The sequence below is a fragment of the Mastomys coucha genome, unplaced genomic scaffold (genome assembly GCF_008632895.1).
Source record: "Mastomys coucha isolate ucsf_1 unplaced genomic scaffold, UCSF_Mcou_1 pScaffold3, whole genome shotgun sequence".
Lineage (NCBI taxonomy): Eukaryota > Metazoa > Chordata > Mammalia > Rodentia > Muridae > Mastomys > Mastomys coucha.
This window is the reverse complement of record NW_022196909.1, coordinates 6,327,574-6,340,990: the sequence shown is the minus strand read 5'-3', so window position 1 is coordinate 6,340,990 and position 13,417 is coordinate 6,327,574. Positions and strand designations below refer to the sequence as shown.

General features: G+C 45.2%; 1 protein-coding gene across 1 annotated transcript; it reads left to right on the top strand.

Annotated features, from left to right (window-relative positions):
- Nucleotides 1-6: 6 nt before the first annotated feature.
- Amd1 (adenosylmethionine decarboxylase 1) lies at nucleotides 7-13,415 on the top strand (the record flags this gene model as incomplete). Its single annotated transcript, XM_031348526.1, has 8 exons — nucleotides 7-68; nucleotides 7,802-7,888; nucleotides 8,743-8,869; nucleotides 9,694-9,796; nucleotides 10,902-10,944; nucleotides 12,064-12,301; nucleotides 12,569-12,724; nucleotides 13,353-13,415. Coding segments are annotated over exons 3-8 (720 nt in total), but the record flags the coding sequence as incomplete, so codon positions are not given.
- Nucleotides 13,416-13,417: the final 2 nt, after the last annotated feature.

Here is a 13,417-nt window from a genome sequence, read left to right as displayed (position 1 = left end):
GAGGTCTGGTTTTCCAGACAGCAGTCCGACGCAAGCCAGGGATCTGGGGATCTCCGTACCATCCCAAGGTGGGTGCCGGGGCCTGCGGGCGGCTCAGGTGGCTCCAGGTCGGCGGGCGGGCGGGCGGGCCGGAGGGCGGGCGGGAACCGGCTTCTCCCGCCGCCGTTGCGGGGCCGCCTGCGCCGCCTGGGGGAGGGGAGGAGGTCGGCGCGGCCGCGTGCTCAGGTAACGTCCCAGGCGGACGGGCTCCGGCGCGGGGCCCGAGGCCCTCCGGCCGGCAGGTGTGGCTGGCGGCGGCGTGCGTGCGGGCGCGGGTGCGGGGCGGGCCTGGCGGCGAGCAGGCCTCCCGCCGCGGGGTGGGCGGCCGCGCGTGGCGCTCGCTCGCTCCCTCGCTCGGGCGGCGGGATTGGGCGGGAGCGGCCGCGTCGCAGGGCCGGGCCGGGCTGGGCCCCTCGGCGAGCTCTGCCCGGGAAGCTCCTGACCTTGGGCCGTGTAACCTGCTACGGAGGCGAGGTCCGGGAGAGCGCAGTGGGGCGGCGGAGGGTTTGCCCGCTCTCCCGGGGTTCGAGCCTGTCAGCCCTGAGATGTGCTTTATTGAATGCCTGGAGCTGGAGCAGAGGAGACCCGGGGGCCCCCCCTGCTCACACCGGGGCCATCACACCGGGCACGGGTGGGGGTGCGCAGAGTTGCTGGTGACCTGGCCGTGGGGATGGAGCGTGGAAGCGCGGGTGACACCCGAGCGGGGACGCGGGGACCCGGCGACGGGGACACCATCGCCGGCTTTGGCGGCTGGTACGCGGGCCCCGCTGAGATCCGAGGCGCACGGAGGCGACTAGAGCGGCGGAGGAACCGGCGTGGTCCGGTTCATTGAGAGGCGGACCAATGAGCTCCCGGGCCCCTCCGGAGCCTGGCCCCAGGGTGTGGACCAATGGGCGTCTTAGGAATGTTGGCTGCGCGCTGCAACCGTCCTCTGACAAAAAGCGAGAAGAGAATCCCGGCGGCCACGTGCTGCCGAGACTTTAAGGCACACTGGGAAACGAAGTCCCTGCTAGTCGCTGCAAACGTCTCCATTGTAGGGGGGAAAACACGTACCCGAAGTGCGAAGGTCTCAGTTTAAGATCCTCATGTGAAGTGTGTGCCGGTTTTTTTCCACTTCACGTTCTCTCGTAATAAGCATAGAGACGCTTACTCCTTTTACAGATGGGAAGCTGATTGTGAAAGGCGTCTCGAAAAACAGCTAGTGCTTCCAGGGTTATTTCCTAGAAAATCATGGTACGACCTAAAAGAGGGGTACGCTAGGCCATTACAAAAACCGTTTGGAAGTTGAGATGGTCTACATATTATTTCTCGTTGATAAAGGGAAGATTTTCGTTCTCAACTTAGTTGGAAATGCCAGAGTGCGATTCTAGAAATGGATCAGAGGGTTAAGAGTACTAGATAGTTGTCCAGGGGACCCGGATTTAATTCCTAGCACCCACATAGCAGCTCACATCCATCTGTAACTCCGATTCCGGGGGAATCTGACGCCCTCTTCTGACTACTGAGGACCCTGCACACCTGTGGGGCACGTACATGTAGGCAAAACACCCATAGGCTAAAATAATATATATTAATGCTAAAATATATTAAGGAAGGCTTGATTAAAGTGGCTCCTGGGTAAAGAAAAGATGGGCCTTTTTTAAAAGGTAGGCTGTTATGTGTTTCCTACACTGGATTTCTCTGTGTAGCCCTGGCTGTTCTAATCCACTTGCCTCTGCTTTGCCACCGACCTGTGCTTTCATTAAATGACTGAAAACCACACTTTACATGTTGTAAGTGTGTGTAACCAGAAACTGAATTGTTTCTGTTTCATTGTGATTGTTCAGTATATCAAGTAGTAGCTGAAATCAGTTCGAAAGGGCTGAAAAAATTCAGTGCTTTTTTTCGGTGGCCATCCAGCGGGGGTTGGGGGGTGGGGGGGTGCACTGGTTGGTATGGCGCTTTAAAGAGGAGCCTGAGAGACAGCAGGTGGAGAAATAAATCCCCTGGTCAGTGGCTAACACGGAGGTTTGTAGGAGACCTGTATCTTTTCTGAAATGGAAAGAAATAACCGTGGGCTAATAGGATGAAACTGATATTTACAGTGCATAAGGTATTAACAATTTTTTATTCTATTCCTTTTTAGGCCAAGGCTGGGGAAAATAACAGTAATATAAAATGCTAGGTATTAAAGCTGTCAAGAAGCAATTTCATGTAGTTAAACAAACTTTCAGGGTTTTGTTTGTTTTGAGACAGTTTTCCTGTGTAGCTTTGACTGGTCCAGAACTCACTATGTAGACCAAGCTGGTCTTGGAACTCATTAACTTTGTTGTATTGAGTAATAAATATTTGACAATCAATGAAAAAGTCCTTACATGTCATTGCTGAAAATATTCGGTAACTACTAAAATGTGAACGGCCTAAAAGATGAGGTCAAAAGACAGATGGGCTGTTAAAGAAACTGTCTATCTTTGAAGCATACTCAACACAAGCCTACAGAAAAGAGTCAAAGGGTAACTTTGAAATAGCAGTTGCTTTCACATCTTCACAAGAAGCAGGGGAATGCCTTAAACAAGGTTACTAAGCGTGATAGTTTTAAGATCTTGGCTGGGCGGATTTCTGAGTTTTAGGCCAGCCTGATCTACAGAGTGAGTTCCAGGACAGCAGGGCTATACCAAACCCTGTCTTGTAAAACTGAGGGGGAAAGAAAAAAAAAGGTGTTATAACAACTTGAGAATTTTAATAGTTTTGTGATAGTCCGGGAACTGCAAATGTACTAATGGGGTCGGGGAGAAGGAATTCGGAATTGATGGCACATTTGATCCTGGCACTGGGGAGGAAGAGGGCCTGCTTGTCCACAAGTGAGTTTCAAGCCAGTCAGGTGCTACTTACCGAGATTCTGAACCAAAAAAATCAAAATAAAAACAAATGGATAGTTGTATAACAGAATGCTGCCCAGCAGTAAGTGAGGCATTGTTCTGTGCACCACATGAGTACCAGTGTAAGCAGATACACTGAGAAGAGAAACCTGACTAGCATATGTGCTTTAGATTTCATTTCTGTAAAACTAGGGAATGCAGACTAATCTGACAAGACTGGTCAGTTGTGGATTAGAGGCCTTACAAAGGAGCATGAAGGACCTTTTAAGAATGCATTGCTGGCTGCGTATTATGTCACAAGCTCTTAATCCAATCCTCAAATTGGTGAGGCAGAGGCAGGGAGATTGAAGTTAGCCTTGCAAGAATTAGAGCACCACACAGGGATTCACACAGGCTTGTTGCTGACTTGTAAGGTGCTAGTCTGCCAGGAACCCAGGGTAAAGGCACTTGATGAACGAGCCTAGAAAACGGAGTTCCAGCCCCAAAATAAAACCAGGAGTTGTCCTCTGACCTACACAAGTGCATCATGGTGATTCATCCTTTAATCCTAGAGCTCACTTAGAGCCAGTGGATCTTCATGAATTTGAAGCTTGCCTGGCCTACAGAGCCATTAAAAAGAAACGTCTCCTTGCGTCTCATCTATTTGGAGGTGCTCTTGGACTTTGGGTTCACTTTTTCTTTCCTTTCGTTTAGGATTTGAGGTGGTAGCTTACCTGTAGCCAATCTCAGGACTTTAGGCTGCTACTGGTACTTAACCTGGAATCTCAACAGGAGACAGGCAGTAGGATTTCAGGGGCTCTAGGGTTAGTCTAGGCAAGAGCAAGACCCTGTCTCAAAAAACCTAGGGTGGGGAGATAGGGCACAGTTGGCCAAGTGCTGGGACTTAAACTGGATCCCTTGAACCCTGAGCAGAAACCATGTGTCATTTTAAGTTTGTATTTCTAACCCTGGCAGGGAGGCAGGGACAGGTAGTGAGATGGGCTGGTTAATGAGCCCTGTCTGAAGGACACACTCGTAGGTTGTCAGTGGCAGTGTGCAAGCATACCAGTGTGCACACATAAAGTTCAGTTTATTGGTAGTAATCTCTGAGAGCTCTTGTTATGCCCCATTTTAAATATCTTTCCTAATCTCAGAATTTGGAAGGTGTTTTCTCCGGAAGGTTTTACATTTTATATTGATATGGCATTAGATAGGATTTTTGTGTGTGGTATGAGGGAATAGATCCTTTGGGCAAAATGAGTCCATCTTTCTAAGCCAAGACAAAGTTTAAAAATACTGCAGTTAGCCTTTGAGAGTACTTCTCCCCTCTGAGAAGAATATTGATTATAATTCATCTTAAGACATAACCTAAGCAAACTTGAGAGATTTCTTTCTTCTGAAGTGAAAGGCGCACACATGCAGAGGCTTTGATTGTTGTTTTTGTTTACTTGTTGTGGGTTTTGTTTTTGTTGTTGTTGTTTTCAAGATGGGGTTTCTCTGTATAGCCCTGGCTGTCCTGGAACTCACTCTGTAGACCAGGATGTCCTAGAACTCAGAAATCCGCCTGCCTCTGCCTCCCAAGCGCTGGGATCAAAGGCGTGGGCCACCACCTCCCAGCTGATTATTGTTCTTGTTGTTTGAGGGTGTGTACTTGAATTTGGTGTTAGTGGAGGTCACAAGAGGCTTTAATTTCAGCACCAAGGAGCCAGACACAAGTGGATGTCCAGGTTGGACCAGCTGGTCTGCAGACTAATTTAGGACTACACAGTGCAAATCTTAGTAATAAGGTGAACGTGGGTGGGAAATTCCAGTGGCAATGAAGAAGGTAAATGCACTACTTGAAAAATATTAGAGACTTTTAAAATTGATGGTAGAAATAGCATTTAGAATTGGTGGGGATATTGTTAGCCTGCTTTAGGAATGTTATAAGCAAAATAAAAATTTGAGTAAAGGATTGTCGTTGCTACAGGTCATACATGAGCCATGACACTTTCTGAACTCATTTCTCTGACTGTTGCACAGTATTGGAGTTCTTTCTGGTTTTACACAAAGAATTAGAGTGCCCGAAGACATTTTAGTGTGCGCTTCCTTCCGGCAGCAACTGCTGTGCTGCTGCACACAGGCGTGTGTCTGCCTGGAGGGCAGAGGGCAGCTACAGAACTCAGTTCTTTCCATCTCCCTTTTCCTCTTGGGTTATGGGGGTCAAACTCGGGGTGCTGTAATTGCCACTGAGTCATCTTGTTGACCCCAAATTATCTCTCTTTAAGAAGCATACACGGAGCATACTAGCAATACAGAAAGTAGTGCGGATAAATTGGGGCCAAGTTTGGTTTAGACGCTTGTGTGCAAGCATGCAGATGTCCGTGGAGGCCAGAAGAGAGCATTGTGACTCTCAGAAACAGACCTTAGTCAGGCTTTGTGCTCACTAATGTGGTAAACAGTGACTAGGTAAGCTGAACTTTGAAACCAGCCACTTTAGGAGTGATGTGTAATGTAACCACTTAAATTTATAGATTAAAATCTGTGGACAACCTGCTCGAAGTCTCTAGCTCAGCTGGATCTGCCAATCTGTGCCAGCATTTATCAACCTTTCAGGTGACTGAAGTGTAACTCTAGTCTTGTCTCTGATTTCATTGTCTGCCTACTGGTACTGTTCTGATTTTTTGTGTGGGTTTGTATAAATGTCTGTAGCTTACTTCTGCAATATAAAGATGATAAAAACTAATGATGTGGTAGAGCAAGAAATAAAGGTCTGTGTGTGTTCAGTGTGTATTTAACTAATTTTTCCAGATTTGCTCTCAGTCAGTCCTCTAGGTGGTGTAACCTGTACTTGATAAACAAAAGCAACCCTTCCCCTTAGCCCTTATCAACAACTTTTAAAGTGTTTGTTTTCATGCATAATATGAATGACTGTGTTCTACCTGCATACTTTTATTTGTGTACCACTGAAACTGGAATTCCAGTTTATGGGTCTCAATGTGGGTGCTGGGAACCAAACCCGGGTCCTTTTGTACCTTTTTAGCTGTGTGGACTTGATTTAGGTGGAATGCTAAGTTTGACTGCAATGCTAACAAGCCCTTGGTTTGTGTATTTGTAGCATTTGGTGAGGTTTTCTTTTTCTAAGCTACTTAAAGTCGGGTTGGGATACGGTGTTCTTCTAAACCTTCCTTGGATGGGGAGTTGTACTTTCTATACTGTTTTCTATAATTGCTGCTGACGGGGGAGCTGGGGTTGGAACTCAGCCCTGTATATGCTAGGTGGGTGTATATACTATGTGGTTGGTGCTGGCTAGAGCTGCCTTAGCCTCGCTCCAGTGCTGGCTGGGAATGAGCGTACCCACAGGTGCTGAGAGTACAATGCCTGGCTTTGCCTGTCTAGTGTTCAGTCCTAAGAGACAGCTTTATTCTGTTTCCTCCATCTTAGCAACCCAGCCTGCTTCTTCCTCAAGTGATGGTGATGCTCGCTGTAGTCAGCATTTTTTCTACCATGGAATGAAACAGTTGTTTTAAAGTCTCAGGTTAAACAGTTGGACTTATCAACCATGATTATAAAGGCCAAGAAAAGGAATAAAATTAAAGGCAGTACAGTACAGTGCATGATGGTGCGTTCCCTGAATCCTGGCACTTGGAAGGAGGCAGATGGATCTCTGAGTTCAAAGCCAGCCAAGATCTGAGAAATCCCGTCTCCAAAGAAAAAGAAAAAAGAATACTGGGGGGGGGGGGGAATCTAAAGATGGTGATTTTTAAAAAAAGGGTGTGTGTGTGAGTATTACTTGCTTAGATAGTAGATAGAGAGATTAGAAAGTACTCCTGGTAAAGAGCATGGCTAGTGTTCCAGAAGACCCGAGTTGGAGTCCCAGCCACCATGTGGCAGCTCCCAACCATCTGTAGCTTCAGTCCCTACGCATCTGATGCCCTGACGCACCCACCCACTGTGGGCACTACAAGCATGTTGTACATAGACACATGAAGGCAGAACATCCCATACATATAAAATAAATTTTTTATTAAAGAGGGAAATGGCCAGTGTAGTGGCACATCTTTCTTTCCTTTTTTTTTTTTAAGATTTATTTATTTTTATGTGTATGGGTACAACACTTTAGCTGTGCAGATGGCCATGAGCCATCTTGTGGTTGCTGGTAATTGAACTCTGGACAGCCGGTTCACTCCGCCCCGCTCCGGTGTAATATACTGTAGCTATCTTCAGATGCACCAGAAGAGGGCGTCAGATCTCATTACGGGTGGTTGTGAGCCACCATGTGGTTGCTGGGATCCAAACTAAGGACCTTCAAAAGAGCAGTCAGTGCTCTTACCCACTGAGCCATCTCGCCAGCCTCTTTTTTGTTGTTGTTGGGTTTTTTTGTTTTGTTATGTTTTTTCAAGACAGGGTTTCTCTGTATAGCCCTTGCTGTCCTGGAACTCACTCTGTAGACCAGGCTGGTCTTGAACTCAGAAATCCGCCTGCCTCTGCCTCCCGCGTGTGCCACCACCTGCTCACATTTTTCTTGAATCACAGTGCTCAGCAATCAGAGGTAGAGACATCTCTGAGTTGGAGGCCAGCCTGTGTACATAATGCATACCCAGTGCAGTCCTGCCTCAAAACAAATAAATGGATTAAATGGTCTTAGTTACTGTGTCACATTATATCTGTCTTTTTCGAGACAGGGTTTCTCTGTGTAGCCCTGGCTGTCCTGGTACTCACTCTGTAGACCAGGCTGGCCTCCCAAGTACTGGGACTAAAGGCGTGCGCCACCACCGCCCGGCTATATCTATCTTAAGAGACTAGAAATATAACTCAGGGATAGAGTGCTTGCCTATCATTTGGACCAAGGTTGGATCTCTAGCGTTAGAAGGGCAAAAGTTTTCTTAAATGATAAAGTGTGGTAGAAATAGCACTTTAATAATTGTACTTTTGTTGGATAACAGATCTGAGTGGGATGTCCTTTTGAAGGATGTGCAGTGCTCAATCATAAGTGTGACAAAGACTGACAAGCAGGAAGCTTATGTACTCAGGTGAGTGCTGTGAAGTGAGGTGTTCTAGTCGTGCTGAGCACGCACAGCCTTGGTGAAGTGTACCACTCAGGTGAGAGCTGTGAAGTAAGTCATGTTGTTTTAAGCCTTGCCTACCAGCTCCTTGTGTGTGGCGGTTGCCATGTTTCCCACAGTTAGCCCAATGGCTGTTGGATGAAGGATAAACATTGTATCTAATATCTGCCCCACTCCCACTGATCTATGCCCCAACTTCTGGCCAGGTGTGAACTTTTGCTCCATTACAATCAGGTTGCTGTATTAGTATACAAAAGCCATTATTAACCTTTTAAAAATAGGTGTGAAGTCGGTTTAATCAATAAATATTTTGAGTGCTTAGTTTACACTATGGACCTTAGGCCTGGGTTATATCTGATTTTTTTTTTTTTTTAAACTAAGTGTGATTGGCATAGGCAGGTGTTTATCAGAATGGTGACTTGTGAACTATGCCAAGTAGGTAAGTTACACAATTGCAGGAAAGTGGATGGACAGGGAATAAATACTACCCAAGCAAGGTTATAAAATCTTGAGGTGAAATGCATGCAGTTGCACACATTCAGAATCTAGTCAATAGCTGTGTTTGGATGTATGTGTAGAAGAGCACAAGAAAGGCTAAATATTAAGGCTATAAGGGAGGAAGGAATGCATGTTACAGTCATGAGCTGTAAAAGGATATAAAGCCAATTGTTTTTCTAATTATGTTATAGTTTTGTTTTGGATAAATACATAAAATACATTCAACAGTGATATAAAAAATATTGATACACTAATAGATGAACTGTGTTCTCAGTAACACCTGATGTAGTGGCGATGATCTATGTTGTGACTTTCTGTTGCAGTGAGAGTAGCATGTTTGTCTCCAAGAGACGTTTCATTTTGAAGACATGTGGTACCACCCTCTTACTGAAAGCACTGGTTCCCCTGTTGAAGCTTGCTCGGGATTACAGTGGGTTTGACTCAATTCAAGTAAGTGTGCATGGTGTAAAACTGAGTAGTTTCTGCTCTGGTTGGATGTTAATGTTTTGCCTCAAAGAATGGAATGTCACTAAAATGTCAGCATTTGTGTTGTTGTTGTTGTTTTGTTTTGTTTTGCACCTGTGGCTGCAATTGAACCCAAAGCTTTTCACATAAATGCTCTGGCTAAGCTGCCTGCCGTGTTAGACTGTTTGGGGGCTTTGGGTTTTTTGTTTTGTAATCCGGGATGTTATCCTGGGCGCCAGGCTTGCCTCAAACTCAGCCTTCTGTCTTTCCTTCCAGAGTTCTGGAATTACAGGTGCATGGTACCATACCTGACCTGCTTTGTGGGGTGTGAGGAGGTCTGGCTTGGAGCCCTGGTTGCTGTCAATTCACACTCTTGCTTTAGTGTCCTTAGTGCTAAGACTAGAGCTGTGAGCTCACACTAGTGTAGTTTGATAATTACTCCACTGTCCTTGTGAGAATTTAAAACGTAGGTATTTAATTGTTGTTGACTGTTGCCATGCAAGCTTGCCATCCCTAGAACCCACCAAAGGAGGTGAGAAGTGATTCCAAATTTGTCCTCTGACCTCCACATACACATGGCACACATGCATACACAATATTTATCTGTGCTTTCCCATAGTTTTTGTTTAATGTAGAGAAGCCACTGCTCCAGACTGTATTTGGTGGCTGCACACTTGAGTCCCAGTGCTTCCATTTGGGGAGGCCAAGGCAGGAGGAACAAGACTGGTTGACTGTGGGAATCAAACTTTAATCTTAAAAGTCTCTCTTTCTCTCTCTCTCTCTCTCTCTCTCTCTCTCTCTCTCTCTAGAGCTTCTTTTATTCTCGTAAGAATTTCATGAAGCCTTCTCACCAAGGGTACCCACACCGGAATTTCCAGGAAGAAATCGAGTTTCTTAATGCAATTTTCCCAAGTAAGTAAACCTAGAATTTAATAATTGTCATTTAGAGATAGGTGGGTGTTCATATTTGTTATAATTTCAGAGATGGGTTTCATATATAACCCTTGCTGATCCAGTTCTGGCCTGGAACTCCAGGGATTGTTTGATAGTGTAGGTTTTTGTTTTTCTGTTTTCTGCTTACCTGGATGTTATAAAAATTTCAGACATTTTAGTTGTGTGGGCAAAACAGTACAAATTGTATTATACGCTTGTAAAAATAATGTGGACAGTGTTGTGGCAAGTGAGGCAGGCAGCAGGGCATGCACCGTAGTCATGGTGACTAAGTAGGATGACTGAGGTTAAGCCTTCAGGGCCAGTACGGGCCGGATACTGAGAACTTGTTTTCAAAAACAGTTGCTGGGGAGATAACTCAAGTAGATGTAAGTTACTTGCTACACAAGGACCCAAATTTGTTCTCTGGTACCTAAGCAGCCAGGTATGGGGTTGGAAGGAGTTGTAATGCTGGTGCTAGGGAGGCAGAGACTGACTGGTGGATCCTTATGGCTCATAGCGTAGCCTGTTCTGCAGACTTAGGTGTGTAGAACTCACAAATAGTGGTGAACACACATAGGCAAAGCATGCATGAGGCCCTGGATTTGATCTTCACTACAGACCCTTGCCGTAATGTATGACATCAAACACTACCTGCAGCCAGAGGAGTGGGGATTTACTTGGTGTCGTTGAAAGAGTTTGGGAAGGATATGTAAAGAAAACAGCTTTGAAAAGTGAGCAATTCCATACCCGTGGGAGTTCTTTAGGAAGAAGGCAAGAGTGATTTTCTTAATCACTAGGGTCCATCTACAACTTCACGAGCATCAGTGGCAGCCAGATAAAATGCCTCCTAGAGCACAGGGGAGATAAATGCTAGGGTGATTGAAGCACTTGGTGCCCTTGCAAAGGACCTAGGTTTGTTTCCAACGTGGTAATGGATCTACCCTCTTCCTGTTAGAATTTTCACTCACTCTAATTCCTTTTCACTAGTGACGTTTTTGATAGGTGTCATACAATTCTGTTTATTGAATGACTGATAAGTCATCCTGTTAAATGATTTTTTTTTAAAAATACTCTTTCCTCATAGATGGAGCAGCATATTGTATGGGACGTATGAATTCTGACTGTTGGTATGTAGTTTTGATTTTGGTTTGGCTCTGTTGCCTACGTGTGGGTTTTTTTTGTTTTGTTGTTTGTTTGTTTGTTTGTTTTTAGGGGAGACGGGTGTTTTAAGCTAGACCTAGTAACCCACCCTTCTTAATCCTATCTATTCTGGAGGCTGAAGTAAGAGGAACAAGGCCAATAAAGTCAACTTAGTGCAATAAAATAGAAAAGCCAGAAGATTGGAGGTGTATTTCATTGGTACCCTGTACTTGGCAAGTGTACAGCCCTAGGATTGTCCCTTAATACTGTAAATGTTGGTTGTTTTTGGTTTTGGAGACGGTTTCTCTGTGTAGCCTTGGCTGTCCTGGAACTCACTCTGTAGACCAGGCTGGCCTAGAACTCAGAAATCCACTTGCCTCTGCCTCCCAAGTGCTGGGATTAAAGGCGTGCGCCACCACCCAGCTAAATGTTGGTTTTTTTAAGCAAAGTTGGAATTTTTGTTGTAGAAGGCAGAGTTTCATTATGTAGCTTGCTGGTCTTGACTCTGCTTTTAAAGTATACTACCATGTCTGTTGCAAAGCTGTTTTGCAAATTTTGTCTGTTTGGTCATATTTATCTCCTACCTATAACTTTTCCCTAATCCCTATCTTCTTAACCTGTCCTTTAAAAAAAAAAAAAAAAAAAAGCCTTAGCCAGGCAGTGATGGGGCAAGCCTTTAATCTGGACCTGCGCTCTGGGGGCAAGGTCAGATGGACTCTTGAGTTTGAGATGAGCCTGGTCTACACAGGATGAGTTTCAGGACATTTATAGCTGCACAGTGAAAGCCTGCCTAGAAACACATACATCCGTCATGCATGCTTCAGTTCATTGCCCATACCTATACTCCTGGGTCTTTGGCCATACATTAGGGTCTTGTCAACCTGCCTAGAACTCTTAAAAGAAAGCCGACTCTTCAGAAGCCATTAGTTGTCTCTGTCTTTTCTGTTAAGGTTGGGGGCTCATGAAGCACCCCTTCCTCCTACAGGCTGATAGTTGACTGGCTTGATGATGTGCCGGCCACTGCAGCTGCCATAGGCATCATGAGAGGGCATGGGTTCTTGTTTTTAACCAGGTTTCTCTGTGTAACCTGTCTGGCTTCTACATAGGTACTTGTATACTTTGGATTTCCCAGAGAGCCGAGTGATCAATCAGCCAGATCAAACCCTGGAAATTCTGATGAGTGAGCTCGACCCAGCAGTTATGGACCAGTTCTACATGAAAGATGGTGTTACTGCAAAGGATGTCACTCGTGAGAGTGGAATTCGTGACCTGATACCAGGTTCTGTCATTGACGCCACACTGTTCAATCCTTGTGGCTACTCGATGAATGGAATGAAATCGGATGTGAGTGCCTATTAGTCAGAATAATTTTTTTTTTTTTTCTGGTTTTTCGAGGCAGGCTTTCTCTAGCCCTGGCTGTCCTGGGACTCACTCTGTAGACCAGACTGGCCTTGAACTCAGAAATCCGCCTGCCTCTGCCTCCCAAGTCCTGGGATTAAAGGCCTGTGCCACCACCACCCGGCCAAATGTTTTAATATCTGTATATTCTCCTTTCTGTTAAAAAACAACTTTTGTTTAATATTAACTTTCTGTTAATAACTTTTCTCTAAGGGAACATATTGGACTATTCACATCACTCCAGAACCAGAATTTTCTTATGTTAGCTTTGAAACAAACCTAAGTCAGACCTCCTATGATGACCTGATCAGGAAAGTTGTGGAAGTCTTCAAGCCAGGAAAATTTGTGACCACCTTGTTTGTTAATCAGGTACCTTGACTTGTGTTGTGTTGTCTTTTTCTCCTTCGGCTATCCAAGGTCTTACATATGCTAGGCAAGCATTTCCCAGCCCAACTAATGTGGTTGCTAGGAACAGTAGAACTGAAAGGGAAGTGATAGGCTTTGCCACAAACATGTTGCAAGGTGACAGCACACCTCCTCACTAAGCTGTATGCCACAGGGCCATTCCTGTGGCTGTTGGCAGAGAAACCTGTTTGGGTTTTTAGCAGTCTTGTTCTGTGTAGCACCGGTTAGTGAGCTCTTATTCTGCTGACGCTGTTGACAACCCTGCTTCCCGGCCCATATGAAAAATAAATAAGTAAACAAAATGCAAAAAAGAAAAAAAAATGAGATGAAATAAAATGCCATAGTTTGGGTTGGAGAGCGCTCAGCAGTTAAGAGCACTTGGCTTTCTATCAGCTTAGCAGGTGACCCACAAATAAATGCTGCAATAACAATTGCTTGCCCATTTTGCCCAGTGGCATGTATACACAAACATTTTAAATATTAATCTTTAAATGCATAGTTTTAAGATAGTCATCTATTCATGGCATTACTGTTTTGTCTGAAAATATTCTGGTGGTCAGAAGTACTAATGCTTGTTTCAATTTTTCCCCAGAGTTCTAAATGTCGCACAGTGCTTTCTTCACCCCAGAAGATTGATGGTTTTAAACGTCTTGATTG